We start from the raw sequence: 16,201 nt of genomic DNA on the forward strand, positions 1-16,201 counted from the left end.
TATCAGAAAACTTGGTTACCTTTTCCTAGCTCACATAACATCAAAAGCTTGCGTGTCAAAACATAATTCCTTCATATTCTACAAACATAATACAGTAGAAGTCCAGAAATCCGCAAAGAGGGACCAGAGGTTGTGATAATATTAGGATTTTGCGGATTTCAGGACAGAAAAGATAAATCATAATATTCAGACTAAAAGAGCAAAATAAATAAAGTGTATTAGAATTATTATATACATTATTGCAATAACTTATTATATGCATTAAATTATTATTACATATATAAATTGAATATATTATTCAGTGTATTATATGTATCGAGGTTTGCCGATTTCACCTCATGCAAAGATTTCTGGTTTCAGATTCTGGTCTTAGAATCTATGTTGCTGTAAAATTTCAACAGTTTTTCTTTATTTTTTCCGTATATCATACACAATCATGTCGCAATTCCATATGATTCTGCTATAAACTGAGGAGTAGCGCCTGTCTCCATCTTTTGCAGAATTTGCCCTCTTTGCATTATCGTCAATGCAACGTGTTTACGTTTTTCAACATTGCAAGCAGTAAAATCATGAATGCGTTTCTTATCTGTAATTGTATTAAAAAGGGCTGAAATTAAAAATATTCTTTATTTATCCACAAAATATCCAGATTTAAAAAAAAAAAAGCAGCACTAAATAATCTCCTGAAATAACAAAGCTCAGAAAATACAACAATGTGAATCGTGAACTTGAAAGAAGAGTTGAGTGAATCGTCTGCTTTTTTACCTTGATGCAGATTAGAAGGGAAAAACTTTTATCATGATGTCAATAATTTGGTATTTCCATTATGACTCATTATTATTCGGTAATTATGACATTGTTATTCAATAGGTATTTTTTCTTCGATATTTCGTACTCAATGTTGCAGTTTCCGGAACCCATAAACTTAATGTTTATATTTTGAGAGGCAACTCGAATTTCAGAAGTTGGTGGATTTCAGGTCAGCGGATTTTTGGTATTTGACTGTAATATCAACCAACTTCCCTACATTAGTCATATGTCACATGGAAAGTGAAAACCAAAGTGAAACATACTGATTACATGAGTACTGAGCAGCTCCCTCAGAATGTGCAAGTATCAGCCCAAGTATTATTGCTTACCAGATAAAGTTAATCCTAGTTGCATCTCTAACAGCACCTACTTAACCCTCCTTCCTCCAAAAACATTAACACCTTCACAGGTAAATGGAAATTTAACCCTCCAGGCGGCAAGGCCGTATATATGCGTTCGAAAATAATGGCTCTCATAGCGGCAAGGCAGCATATATGCGTCCAAATATTTTGGTCCTCATGGCGGCAAGGCAGCATATATACGTAAACCTAAATTTTGGCACGAAACGGCAAAGCAGCATATATACGGCCTGTCTCAGAATGCCCTCCCCTCAGTGCTCTTAATGTAAACTGACAGGTGATAATTTTTCTCTGCGGGAGGTAATTGAGGAGAGGAAACTATCTATTCGCTAGGGGCAAATGGGTTTTATCGTTAGGTTTTGAATAACAGTTCGAAATAAATAGCTCGTTCAAAACTTCCAGCTGTTCTGTGCTTATACCAGCTATAGTAAACTTAAATGTTTATATGTAAATGTAAAGAGAATTTTCATTTTCCAGCCTAATTATTCTCCAAATTTTAGATGCAGTTTGGCAAAATGTAATTGGAATTAAAATTAAAATTGCAAGAAACTGCAACAATATTTTGAAATATGTGATTTCAATTATATTGCAATTGTAATTAGCTTCGCAATTACAATTAGAAAGTAAGTACTTTTTAAATGCAACAATAATGTATTCAATTGCATTTTAATTTTTAAGTCTTACAATTACAATGCAATGATAATCACAAACATTATAATTATATAATCTAATTACAATTAAAAATTTTATTGCATCTAATCACAACTACGGTAATATTAGCTAATTACAACGTAATTTTAACTGCAATTGCAGTTGGTAATTATAACTACGTAATTAGGAAAGTAATTGTCTCTGATAATTAGAATTACTTAACATAGTGAAATTATGATCATAATTGTAATTCTAAGTGTAGTATGCAATTGTAATAAAATTATGCAATTACTAAGTAGTTATAGTTAAAAAGTAGCTGTTTTTTTAATTACAATTACAATTTACGTAATTTCATTTAAATTACAATTACTCTATATTTGTGAAATCCAATTTCATATTCAATGCAACTGCAATCATATAATCTAATTACAATTAGACTGTCATTGTAACTCCAGTAAGTAATTATAATAATGTAATTAGGATAGCAATTGTTTCTGATAAAAGCAGTTACGTAGCCCAGGAAAATCATGATCTTAATTGCAAATGTAATTGCAGAATGCATTTGAAAACACATAGTAATTGGAATAATATTATGCAATTATCTTGTAATTACAATGTAACAATTTTTAATTACATATACAATTTACTCATATGCATTTTAATTATAATTGCATTTTAATTGTGAAATCTAATTGAATAAACAGTATAACTGTAATTATATAATCTAATAAAAATTACAATGCAATTGTAATGAACTCTTAATTAAAATTGCGCAGTAGATGATTGTAACTATTTAATCAGAAAAACAACTGCCCCTTATAATTTCAGTGACATAGGCTAAGGAAATCGTGATAATATTTGAAAATTACAGTCAATAATATTATATTCGAAATGTTTCTGCATTTTGGATAATGAGTTTTTAAATAATACAACGGGATAATCACCTATAAGAAAAATATTAATATTTTCTGTCATGTCTTCTGAATCATCCTACATATATTGTAGTTTGTGGTACCAGCATAAATAGGAGTTTATTTAAAGGAAATATTTTATATAGACCGAAATGCACATAACGTTAGTAAGCAAATATGTATGTTTATGATCTTCGATTTACATGTGAACTTAAATTACAAGATTAAGGGAAAGCAAGCAAAGAGTTTATGCCAGTGCAAAGGGATGCTTTCGCAAAGGATTTGTTACGGGACGCTTGTCTTGTTTACATTACACAAGAAATAAATCATAAAAATTACATTTATCCTTTTCTTTTCAGAAAGGTTTGGTTTGGTTTATTTAATTATGGCAAAGCACACTAGGGCTATCTGCCTATGAGGAGGGATGCCTTCGTGGAGGACTTTCTAAGGGAAACTGTCTCGTATACACGTTACACATGGGGAAAACCACAAAAACACCCATGCAGCCAGCCCGTTCGCGAGATTCGAGCCTCGGACCGAACTACCACTGTTCAGCGACTTTACCGCTCGGCCGCTGGTGGGCCTCTTTTCAGAAAGGAGATCATCAAGGACTAAACTAAGCCTCATAATTTTATCCAACCTATTGCTTTAGCTGGTAAAAAAGGATTCTGATCAGCAATCAGTATGCTTAATTGCTGTGTGTATTAGACATTTTACTAAATCTATTTATTATGAATTACCACCCAGACAGTAAAGCGGTTCGTGACTCTGGTTGCCGTACCGAACAGCCTGGGTTCGAATCCCGGATAGGGCATGAATGTAATTTCTTCGTCCTCTTCATAGGTGGCAACAGTGGTCCACGTATTAGTTCCCTCCTTAATAACATGACCGGCTTTAGTAGTGATCAATGTCTATAAACGGCTACTACCTGCCATTAGAAAAAAAAAATTTACGAATTGGTCTTTTATTCAACATAACACACATTTTCCATAAATAGTTAAAATGCATTATTCAGTTACAAGTGAAAGTATTTGCATGAACTATTTTCCATCATTGTTTCACGTAAGAACAAATAAAAGTACAATTTTCTTATGCACCTGTGATTGTCATATTATTTGGATTACGGTAAAGACTGCAAAGATGCTTCTGTGGAGGACTTTCTAAGGGAAACTGGCTCATGTTCACATCACCCGTTAATAAATGCAGAAAAAGATCTTTACTTAATTGAATGCAACGAAACGTTTAAGAAGAATGATGTACTCATAGAGAACTTTCTAAAATAAAATTATTTGTATTCATGTTACACATAAAGAAATCCACGGAGCTATCTAAACATTTAGATTGTTTGCCAAAATGGGCATCCGATTTGAACTAGTAGTATTCAAAAGACGACTTATTACTCTGCTGAGCGAAAAATCTAATTGTTTTTGAAGTTATATTGTAATTCGAACAATCATTGTATTACAATTATTATTTTTTTTTTTTTTCCCAATGGCAGATTGTGAACAGTTACAGTGCAACACAGTCCATTAATCTATACAAGGCCAGAAGTTGCAGTCACTTTATTATGGAGGCATCTAATATGTGGGCCACCATCGCTTCCTATGAAAGGACAAACAGTTAAAGCCATGCCTTCTCCGGGATTTGAAACCAGGCCCTTCGGTATCGCAGTCAGGCTTCCCTAACCACTATACCATCTGGGCGGCACAATTACAATTATAACTGCATTAGTTGTAGTTTTAACTACAATGAATTACCAGCTTTTCTCAGTCAATAACAGATAGCTTAAACTTTAAAGATAAATGGAAGGTCTTATAATTTGTCGAATGGCAATATTCTAAGAAAGTGTAGTCTCCAGGATGGTCAAAGTTTAATTACAGTCTTACATTTCGCATACTCGCAGCACTTGCCCAAAGGCTGTGCCAAGATTATTTCTGTTCACCTCATCCATTAATTTTGGAGCAGAATCATGTCTAGAGACATTTTTTTCTGAGGACAGTATTTTATATAATAGAAAAAAAAATAATAATAATGCGTCTCCCTCAAGGTGCAGGAAACAATAAGTACTGATAAATTTAATTGAAATTACAATTATAATTTTAGTTAATACAAATATAATGTTACTTTAATGGTTAGAATTACATTATAGCAGTTCTAATGGCAAAAATATCAAATGAGTGTTATAGATTAGTATACTTTTACTTATCACAATATTAAACTTTTAATGCCGTTTTATTTTATTTAGCTTATCACAATATTGAGCTTTTTAATACCGTCGGTACTGAAAAAATGTTTCACTACTGTCATGAAATGTATATTCGATAATAGTTTCTCATTGATGTTTTTCTTATATATTTTTCTGCATAATTCATAAATGTTTGCAATGGAAATAATTCTGAGGCTTTTATAATACTTCTAAATTTTCATGAAATAAAGTTCCATTAAAGTTTACTTGAAGGAGACTCTCAGTGCAAGCACTCGAAAAGAAGTTATGCTACATTTACATATTATGAAATGGTTGAATGTACAGTATTTACTTGTAACAGCGGTGCTCAATATATCGCGTTTTCTGAAAGAATGCATATGTTGCCTAAAATCGAATTTAAAGCACTATAATCAGAATAATTGACTAAAGTATTAAATTGTAATTTTTACAGCATCAATCGAATTAGTGGATTTTATTGAAGATAAAAATGTGTTGATATTGACAAGCTATATTAGTTTTTGTACTATAATGAATGCTAGCTAGTAGCTATATGAATATAATGAATGTACTATAATGAATGCTACCTAGTAGCTACTCTAGTTAATAGCTAGTGTAAAATTCAGGATATGGTAACATTAAATAAATAAATTAATTAAATTTTAAAAAAAAAGAAGCAGAAAACGAAAGCGAAAAGGAACTGAATACATTCGGAAAGAGAAGGCTTACTATGGTGAAACATTAGAAACGTGTAGGCAAAGTGTTAATACTATATGTGAGAAAATACTAAGGACAAATTGAAATACATCATAGCTACGTTTGGTGCTTTCTATATTATTTGTAGCAATATTAATATAAGTACCGAAAAATACTTAAAAAATAGGTATTTTCGAAACTTTAAAGGAACAAAATTGCAGTCTGAAAATTTATAGCAGCGGAACTTTTGAAGTAATTTCATGCCTTCTGAAGGTCGCCATGAACATAACAATTTATAACTGTCAGTTTTTACAACTAGGAATCAGATAAACTCTATTGTCTGGTAAACCGGACTGTCTAGTAATGTTTTCGGTACTGTCTAGTTTCCGGGAATGGCGATGTATGCAAGCTTTTTCCTCTTTCTGCCCTAAGAATAAACAGCTCATAGGGGAATTCTGAAAAATATATAACCCTTTCATATATGTACTCATACCCTGATATTCACAATAGCGTTTCTTTATTTAGATAGCTTTCAGCATGCAAATTCAGTAAAAATCAGAAAACAAGTACCATACTTATAACAAAGCAGGTTATCTCAGTAAATGAAGGGAATTAAGTACCGGCGATGGCAAGATTTTCCCATGGTTTGAAGACTAAGTAATTTATTCCTTTCAGAAAATTTTCTCGGAAAGCAAATCATCACTTACGGATAAAAGAATGTTCTAAGAACTACGGGACAAATTTATAATGGGAATAAAAGAATGAAAGAAATCGGAAACTCTTTTCTAGTAATCATTTTACTCCTCGAAAGTTGGTTTCAGTATCCCCTTTTTAAGGAAATGACACATGAAATGGATTTCAGAAACTGAATCTCGAAATCATCAATAACTATCCAATATTCTGCATTTGTAAATATTTATTTAATTTGCATTTCAACCAAATGTTGAAAACAAAGCGGAAAAAATCTCCTTACAAAAGAAAAAAAAAAAAAAAAAGATTCCCATTTTTTTACAGTGATATTCCATTAAATTATATCAGAAAATCATATCACTGATGGATGCAATAAATACTAATTTCAGACATGTTGCCTGTTTATGTTGTTAACTCTCTTTTGCAACTGAACACTGGTAGTTTTGCCTAAGTTTGAATTCCGGCAAATGCGTTCGTTGCTTGGTATTTTGGTGAATTTTAGGTTGAATATATCAAACCAGTTTCCCTCAAAAAGTCATCTACAAACGCATCCTTTTCCTCAAGCAGGTGCCCATCGTATGCTGCCTGACGAATGTGCAAGAATTTTTCTTCTTTTACACAGCTTTCATAATCATACATTACCCACCAGCGGCCGAGCGGTAAAGATGCTGAACACTGGTAGTTCGGTCCGAGGTTCGAATCCCGCGAACGGGCTGGCTGCATGGTCGTTTTCGTGGTTTTCCCCATGTGTAACGTGTATACGAGCCAGTTTCCCTTAGAAAGTCCTCCACGAAAGCATCTCTCCATTTAGGCAGATAACCCTCGTGTGCTTTACCTTGAATAGCACCATACCAATAATACCATAATCATATATTATATTATTGAACATTTTTAATTTGCAAAACTATAAGTTATGGAAAACTCAATGACATATTTATTTAGATAAATAAAAAGATAAAAATTAAATGCGTCATCGGCATCATTTTGTTAGTAATATCATTACATAATCTATTGTACTTTTTTTTTTTTTTTTTAGTGTACTGGGGAATTAAAGAAAATTTCTCAAAAGTATCATCATGTTTTTGTAAACTGATATATAGTGCTAAATTATTATATTAAATTTCAGTTTATTATAGCAGAAATCGTAAATAGCTACATTATGTATAGCTCTTGCTTCCCTGAGCTTTCAGAAGTTAATCTGCGTCCATCCGCATAATCGAGGAGCAGGTCGATTTGTTTCTCAGTGCAATCGCTGTGGGATCTTAATTCTACTGAACGATGTTCTATAAATTTAAAATATTTTGCCCTGCCTAAATTCTGTAGCTCTCTACATTCTAAAACTTTTGACGTTGTCAAGTGCCAAATTCTTAGAATTTCGCCATCCCTAAATTTTCTTGTTCGATGCCTCTTTAAATTCTAAGAATTTTTCAGCCATTAATCTACCTCCTGGCCAGACGTGTTTTTCAATGCCACATATGTCACTGAAAAAGTTGAAAAATCGGAATTTTAAAAGCAAACTTCCTACTTTTCATCAAATAAATTTTATCGATTAGCAGTGCTATGGAAGCATTAAAACATTTATGTAATAAATACACAAATACTTCAGAAACATTTTTTTCTCTCTACTGAAGAAAGGCCTGTCTCTGACTACCTGCGAATTTGATTAAGTTTTATCCAAAATCTACGTCAAAGCGTTTTTTTTTTTTTTTTTTTGGCCTAATATTAAATTTTACATTGGCATGTTCCTGTCCCTGCTTGATGTTGACAAGATTTATTCAAAACTTACTGTTCTTATTTTTTATTTTAAAACAAACAATTTAAATGGAAATCCTCAGCTTGCTTTTATTTATTTAAATAATAACATTTGATAATGTGAATTGAGATCAAGAAGTAATTTGCGTATTTGAACCCAAAAAAATTTTAAACACCAATTTTGAAGCTTTTGTTTTGGTTTGCTTTATTTTTCCTTCAAAGCACGCGAGAGCTATCTGCCTAAAGGGAGGAATGCCTCCGTGGAGGACATTCTAAGAAAAACTTACTCTCGCCCACATTATGCACAGAGAAAACCACAAAAATTCCACTTTGAAAGGTAAAAGTGTATAATTTTTTAGAGCGAGATTTTCCTAACAATGAATTTTAGCAATTTAATACAAGTGCTATATTTAATTAAGAATTAAAACAATGTTCTTTTGTGATTTACGTAAGGTAACTCTTTCTGTCAAAAATAATCATATGAAAATGCACCGAATTTCAGTACCATGTAATTTAGTTCGGAAACTGAGAGGTATCTGTGACTTGTCTATATGTAGAAAATTTTTAATAAGGTTATTATAACTGAAATTTGTTTCAAAATATTCAATATTTCATAACTTCTATCAACCAATAAATGCGATAAAGGTAAACTCCCCTTTTATAAATATGAAACAAGATAAACGAAAAATTTGTGGTAAAATGAATTACAAACATTATGTCGATATGACTGACACTGAGCATGCGTTTGTTATTTTAATAGTAATTTAATTATCAATTACATGTAGCTTTCAATAGGAATTAGGTATTTTAAGCCTCTTATAAATTTTTTCTTAGCGTTAAAGCTCGATAACATGAATCAAAAGCAGAAAATTAGTTAAACTACACTGTCTCACTAGTCGTAAGATTATATTACTGAAATATGCATATAAAAACAAATTAACATTCTATAAACGTACATTAAAATACCGAAACACAATAAAAATCAATAACATTTATACTTAAAAAGCAACAAAGCCGGGCTCATGTGAATCACTAGAAGAGGCGCCAAATTGGCTATACGAATTCGAAAATTACTTTAATTATTAGAGGGAATAGGCTTCGTCAAACTTAAATCAATAAAACAAACCAAAAAAATTGCAAGAAAACCTGAAAATTAATGCAATATGCATTTCAGTGTTATTTCTTATTTATCAAAAACGAATTTTTTAATGTTTTCATTTGAAAATTATAAATAATTGGCTACATTATTTCTCTGAATTTATAAAACTACGATTAAAAAATACTTTAAGAATTATGGTATAATTATGCTATAAGAGTTATGACATTTTGATTTAATACAATTACTTTTGCTTAATACAAGTGTAGCTATTTTTATATTTATATGGACGCGCATTGACCTTTCTGCCTCAGGCAAAAAATTATCTTGCACGGCTCTGATAAGGGCACGGCAATTAAGATTAGAAATATGCACAAAATTAGTAACAAGGCAATACAAAACTTCCTTTTCTGTTTTGGATTTCCAGAAAAAAATATCTTTTTTCGTCTAACCAAAGCATGGACACAAAACGTGTTCCTTCCTCCGTAAGCGTAATGGCAGACCGCACATTGAGTTGAACAGTGTTAAACGAATGTCGCATACTGCGCATGCCCAGAAAACAATTTGGCGTAATTACTATGTTGGCGCGATTTGAAAAGTAGATAAATACGGTATATGGTAGATGTACCGCCATCTGATTGTAAACAAATCTGGCGTTTAAATCTTCGTAGAGTATAATGTAAATGTAAATTAATTACTGTGTTAAAATACTATTTTTTGCTGTACTGCTCAAACAACTAGAAGGTTGAAATTATTGCGAAGTAATGTGAAGCAGTGTTTGCATTCAAAATGTAAAATATAACACCTATGAAATTCTGCACATTCCTTTGGAACTGTACAAATTTTCGTTCAGAAAAAGACTGAAATTTAGGATATATTAGTTGAAAATTTATTCATTATACTTTTAAGCAATAAAAACAATTCAGGATTTACCATACGTTCCATTCGTACATACATAAAGAAACACTGAGGAATATAATAAAAGTGCTTGCAAATAACACTGAAGAAATTTTACAATTCCTTAATGCTAGTTATTAAATTCTTTGAAATGAGAAAATAAAAGCGCGAATATATGCTAACAAACTAAGCAAGATACTCCAGTTTACAATTATTGAATTATAACATGTAAACAAATTACATTTAAATAACGAATTATTACGAACATATGTTAACAAATATTAAATGCACTGTTATTGACAAATTACAGTGAAATATATATTAGAAAAATAAGCAAATGCAATCGGTATGGGCGTTAAAATAACTAATAAGCAAAGTTCCACAACATTACAGTTGTAAACATCATTCAAACACACTCGACAGCCATGGTGATCACGAATAAGCTAGCGTAGGGTTGCTTAGTCGCCAATATTTCTCCCCGCGCCAAAGGTACACCATCAAGCATGCGCAGTAAACGAAATTTGCTTAACATTGTTCAACTCAATGTGCGGTCTGCCATTACGCCCTCCGTAAGGGCAAAAGCAGCCCATCTGCTTACTCGCCTCTAGGCGGTAATCAAAGGACAGTAGGAAACCATCACTTAAGTGAAACAACTTGTTGATCGCCCTACAAGAAGGGAGGAAGAAAATCTAACAAAGGCCGTTTTCAGGACAATTTTGGTTCACACTAAATGAAAAAAAAATTGTAAACATGGTTAATTTTTACTGCAGTTTTCGAGACGTAAATAGATTTGAATGCAAGCCGCCCGGTGGGTTAAGTAAGCTTTGATAACACAGATGAGTGAAAAGCTTAACTAAAAGTTTTACTATAATACTCCTCCTAATTTATAACTTAAAAGAATATTCACCATTACCTGTGAGGTTTCAAGAACTCAAGTATCTAAATTGATAAAATATACTCTAGTCTCAGATCAAATAGTATTCTAACCCTATCCTATGAAAGTTAAAAATTAATGACAACCTTAAATGACAACTTTGCTTGATATTTAAACTTATTCTAATTTGACTTCTTATGAAAATTAATAGGTGAAACAGAAGGTACAAAAAAAAAAAAAGAATTACCATAAAAATAACGTGCTGTACTAAAATAAACCTTTAACACAACTAAGTACAATATGAACTTGCAAGATACAGAACTCTGATACAGGTTATCTTACCTCTATATAAAATTACCATTCAAACTCTACGATATAGTTTTATATTACCCTTTCTTATAAAACTACCTCCTTTAATTATAGTTTTGTATCAAAACAGTGTTAAACAGAAGTGATCCATCTCATTACATGGAATTCTAAGCTAATAAATAAACAATGTCTGGTTGATGCTAGTTCTCACATTTGAACATATCAAACTCACTTTTTCAGAAATATTTCCTAGAAGTTCTGATATATAGCTGTTGTCCATAAACATACAAAAGGTCTATCCAAACATTCCATGCAGTATTTTAAAATAACCAGACAGCTCATTCAAAACTTCTTTGGTTCTAGTATTCCACTGCTACCAATAACTACACAAATGTATCCAAATACTTTTAAAACTACACAATGAGATTTTCTGAAACTAGTAAAATTCAATTTATTTGGAGCTGTTTCACACAAAAAGCTTAATAAAGATATTATGACACAGGCAAACTATGGCAAATTTTCGTACACAAATATTTTCCTGCACTCTCAACATATGTTTATTTCAGCAAATATTCACCACTATGTATTGATCTTTATGCTACTTACTGATCAGATCTATACCTATGAAAAACTATATTTATCAGCCATAGTTCTCATGGCAAACAAAATCATTTGCCCAGAATACATTTCTGGAGAAAGGATTTGAGTCACTCTCTCTAAGTCTAGAACGCCTCTTTTATTGAAATTTATTGAAATTAAAATAAATCCAAGACTATATTCAAATTTTACCACTTTCACAGCAAAGTCACTGGAAACGCCTGAGCATTCAGTCATCGGCAGGTCACCCGTGTACCTGAGTCAATTATCATCCGTTTCTTTTCCTCATCACATTAGTATATGACTGGTTTCACATAATTGCTTCAAACGTTAGTGCATAATTGGCTCTTTGATTTCGTGAGTTAAATGGCATGGCAATCATTCTTTTGAAGTGACTAAAACCAGCTCTGTTAATTGAATGCACCATCCTCTCCTTTGTTTAGCATCAACATTTAGCTATCGATGCTCACAGCTGCAATCCTTTCTAAAGGGGAAACTGTACACAGTAGGTGGAATTGTGCAAAGATCCCCACGAGAGATGTAACTGCGTCACTTACATATGTTATTGTTAATGTTGCAGCATTCTACTTGGCATGGGGAAAGAAAATCCATTCCAATATATATAGACTATATCCATTCCAATATATATAGAATACATCCATTCCAATATATATATAACATATCCATTCCAATGGGTATATAATATATCCATTCCAGTGTGTGTATATATATAATTATATCATTAAAAAAGTATTAAAGAATCAAAAATTCATACCACAGATGATAGACTAGGTGTTAAACAATGATACAGGTCAAAAAATAGTTGCAGGGAATTGAAATCTAAAAATGCAGGTCTCCAATTAGTGGGTATTTGCACAGTACATAAATCATCTGTTGATTCATCAGGAGATGTGCCAATAAAGTCAAAAGATATACAGTTATATGCAAGTCGCAATAAGCTGTTCATCAAATTGTGCTGAAATTCAAATATAATATAAATAAATACAAACATGTGCATATAAACATATTAATATTTTGTTATCAATACATGAGAAATAACTAAAAACGTGTGATTTAAAATGTCAAAATTTTGTTTTATAGTCATATCAATGAGTCTCCAGAAAAAGATGGAAAAGATGCTATGCTCAGTATTATCTAAAATGACTGCTCATTACAGTAACCATTCTTATGCTCTTAGAAAAGAAATTCCTGATGTTCCCCTGCATATGTGACATTTTTCCTGGGACCAACTGGACACAACCCCCGACATTCTGGCTGAGACCTGTACTTAGACTTGACTCCTGGAGTACATAATCATTCTTCACATTGCCTAGAATCCATTGATTCTTCAGTGATAGGTTCAGGCTCGGCAGGGACCATGCTAGTATTAGCTTGTCTGCAACCAGATTGTGCCAACATTACATGGTTAGATACTGAAGGTTGTCCTTGGGGTTCAGCTTTCTTTGGTCAATACTGGGAGACAGTCTACCTGTACTTCATTTAGGGTGCCACTAGCAAGAGAATAAGGGTGAAGAATATGCAATCTGGACAGTACAACATACAGATGCATTCCTTCCTTTAGAGACTGATGGACATATCAGAATTTCACTAAGAGAACAAATGGTGAATGAGATTTGATTTGGACAGTATAATATGCAAGTGTATTCCTTCCTTCAGAGACTGATGGACATACTGGAATTTCGCTAAGAGAACAAATAGTGAGGAATATTTGATTTGGACACAACAACAAGCAACTGCATTATACATCTGACTCTTTCCAAGTTTATGAAGTGGGATTATTTTATGTGCATTCTCTTACCAGGTTTATCAAGTTTGATATTTTATGTGAGTTTTCGTTCCATTATTTTCTAGTGTCTTTGTTTATATAGTTATGGTTATTTTATCTCAAGTCAACTTGTAGAAACGGTATTTAAAAATCTCTACAAATAATAAAAGAAAGAGTCTGTCATTCATTCGTAGCGCGTAAGCTAATAGACCCAGAGCTACGAAATTTAGTACATAGGTGCATCTAGACAACAGTCAGTGCACCTCGAAGCAATTTTTTAAAAATTCCGAGTCTTTTTTGTATTTTACCTTTTTTTTGATGAAATCCCATCATTTTGAATAGTTTCACTCTTTTAGAAATATTGTTTTGGCAACAGTTCTTCATTCAATGCTTTGTGTATTGGACTGCTGACACTTGGAAAAATAATTCTGTGCAGTTTTTAAATTTAATGTTTCCTTTGGATACTGGACGTTTGTCGAGAGAAGGCAATGGGAAGTTGGTTAATTTATTTATTAGGATATTTAATATTTGTATTAAGGGATATTGCTTATTTCATTGTAATTTTTTTATATGTAATACATTTTTATTAAAATTTCTGTCTCTTTTTATAAAGTTGTTCTGCAGAGTAAAATTGTGTGCAGTTTTTAAATTTAATGTTTGATGTTCCCTTTAGGCACTTTTCCAGTATATTTAAAAGCCAGATGAAGGCTGGCCGTGTAGCTACTAGTTTTAAATATAGAAAACTGGTTTGTGCCTAGGTAAACTTAAAAATTTATTCAAGAAAAGAGAATTCAGTTACTTATAATTTCTTGTCAGTCAATGAAAATGCTTTGTAAGGCTAAGCATTGATTGATATTCTGTTGAAACATTTGAATATGCGAGATTTTAAGCGTTAAATTCAAATGAAGTTAAGAAAAGCCAATAAAGTATCAAACAAAATATTGCACACTAATGTATTATGTTTAAATTGGTAATTCCCCCCCCCTTATGAATTTTGCTTGTAGTAGAAATGATTGGAAATGTCATTTAACCCATTTGATGTAGGGATAGTCTCACCAGCTATCTTAATCTGTGTTGATCCATCATTAATAAATGTGTTTTAATTATAAATTTCTGTTTAGGTTCATTTTAGTGGTCTGTTCATGTCCTCTGTGTGATTCTTATGGAAAACATGGATTGTAAACGAACCTGTGTGATTTTATTTAGTGGGTCTAGTGGGGAAATTAATTTTATATGTATCAGAACTATACAATCAGTTTATTAATTTTATTTGAAATGGTGACTGAATTCTTACTTCTGTGGTTAATCTTTCCCTGATGTTTTGAGGTATCATGTGGCTATCTCTTGAGTTTAGGAATTATAGCATTGAGATAAATGCATTTTCAGGAAAGAAACACGCTATAGTTTTACTTTAAAAAGAGATAGTATTTGTAGAATTAGATAATGAATTGCATTTTTTTAAATAAATAATCTTTTGATTTCATACCAAAACACCACAGAGGATAGTATTGACATAAGTATATATATATATATATATATATATAGTATTGTATTGTATTGACTCTAAGTATTGACTGAAAAATACTGGACGCCAAGAAGTTATCCAAAAGGGACGAAAACCCTTTAACTCCTTGGCGTTATCCGAAAGGAAAGCTTTGAAGTAATATAATTTATTTTACAAAGTTGATAGTTTATGTGATTTAGTTTAACTGCAATCACCAGTCTCAAGATTTCAGACAGAATAGATATTTATTTTAATTTATATGTCTGGCACCAGTTGTCTCAGTGTTCTCAGTGATTCAACAACAAGGTTCAAATTAAATATTCAACTTTTAGTTTTTTTTTTTTTTTTTTTTTTTTTTTTTTTTTTTGTACTTAACACTATTTCAGTTGATTCAGTTGGGTTGTCATCACAACACTCTTACAGCATAGCGGTTAGTAGATGAGATTCTGTACCCTGCAAAGCTGCTCTGCACCCGAACTTAGGATAATCTACTTGTCTTTGTCCTTCTCCAACACTTCTCTAATCAACGCAATAACCAGATTTCTCTCAAACAGCACATGTGTGGGTTCCGAGGAGCAGAGGCCTCTCTGATCATCCCTGGATCACTCCAATCTAACTTACCAACTGGAAGATGTATGGCAAGCAATCTTGGAGGAGGACATCTGGCAACTCCAAGAGTTGACTCCCAAACAGATTACAGCTTGCTTCAAGGCCAGAGGTGGGCCAATACAATTTTTTTCCTTGTAGCTGTATTACCTAAATAAAGCATTCAATCCCCATGATACTGTTAGTGTTTCATCTTCAGAACATTTGTATCACTACTGTTTTTCATCCCTTTCAGATAACTCCTTGGCACATCGCTTTTAATGTTATAGAGTGTGTGCATATACCAGGTGGCCATAATTAAACTGACAGTCCTCACAGTGTTCTGTAGAGCAATTTATTTGCGAGACCGACGCCACATTTTGTAGGAAGATTAAACAAGACGGGGAGGACGAAGGATTCTGCGAAAAAAACAAATTAGTTCCAAAAGTCACCGCTAGGGGAATATTTGGCGCTGTGTAAT

The 16,201-nt window shown here is 32.2% G+C and overlaps 1 protein-coding gene across 2 annotated transcripts in view; it reads right to left on the reverse strand.

Moving 5' to 3' along the window:
* Ranbp16 (Ran-binding protein 16) overlaps nt 1-16,201 on the reverse strand; it is a 195,164-nt gene that overhangs the window by 135,009 nt on the left and 43,954 nt on the right. For both annotated transcript variants that reach the window (XM_085808991.1, XM_085808990.1), the window contains exon 7: nt 12,621-12,821. In XM_085808991.1, coding sequence (XP_085665117.1) covers nt 12,621-12,821 — 201 coding nt within the window. The remainder of the gene's footprint in view (nt 1-12,620; nt 12,822-16,201) is intronic.

The sequence above is a fragment of the Stegodyphus dumicola genome, chromosome X2, assembly GCF_044657685.1.
Source record: "Stegodyphus dumicola isolate Sdum_Otavi_A_Nest chromosome X2, ASM4465768v1".
In the NCBI taxonomy this organism is placed as follows: Eukaryota; Metazoa; Arthropoda; class Arachnida; order Araneae; family Eresidae; genus Stegodyphus; species Stegodyphus dumicola.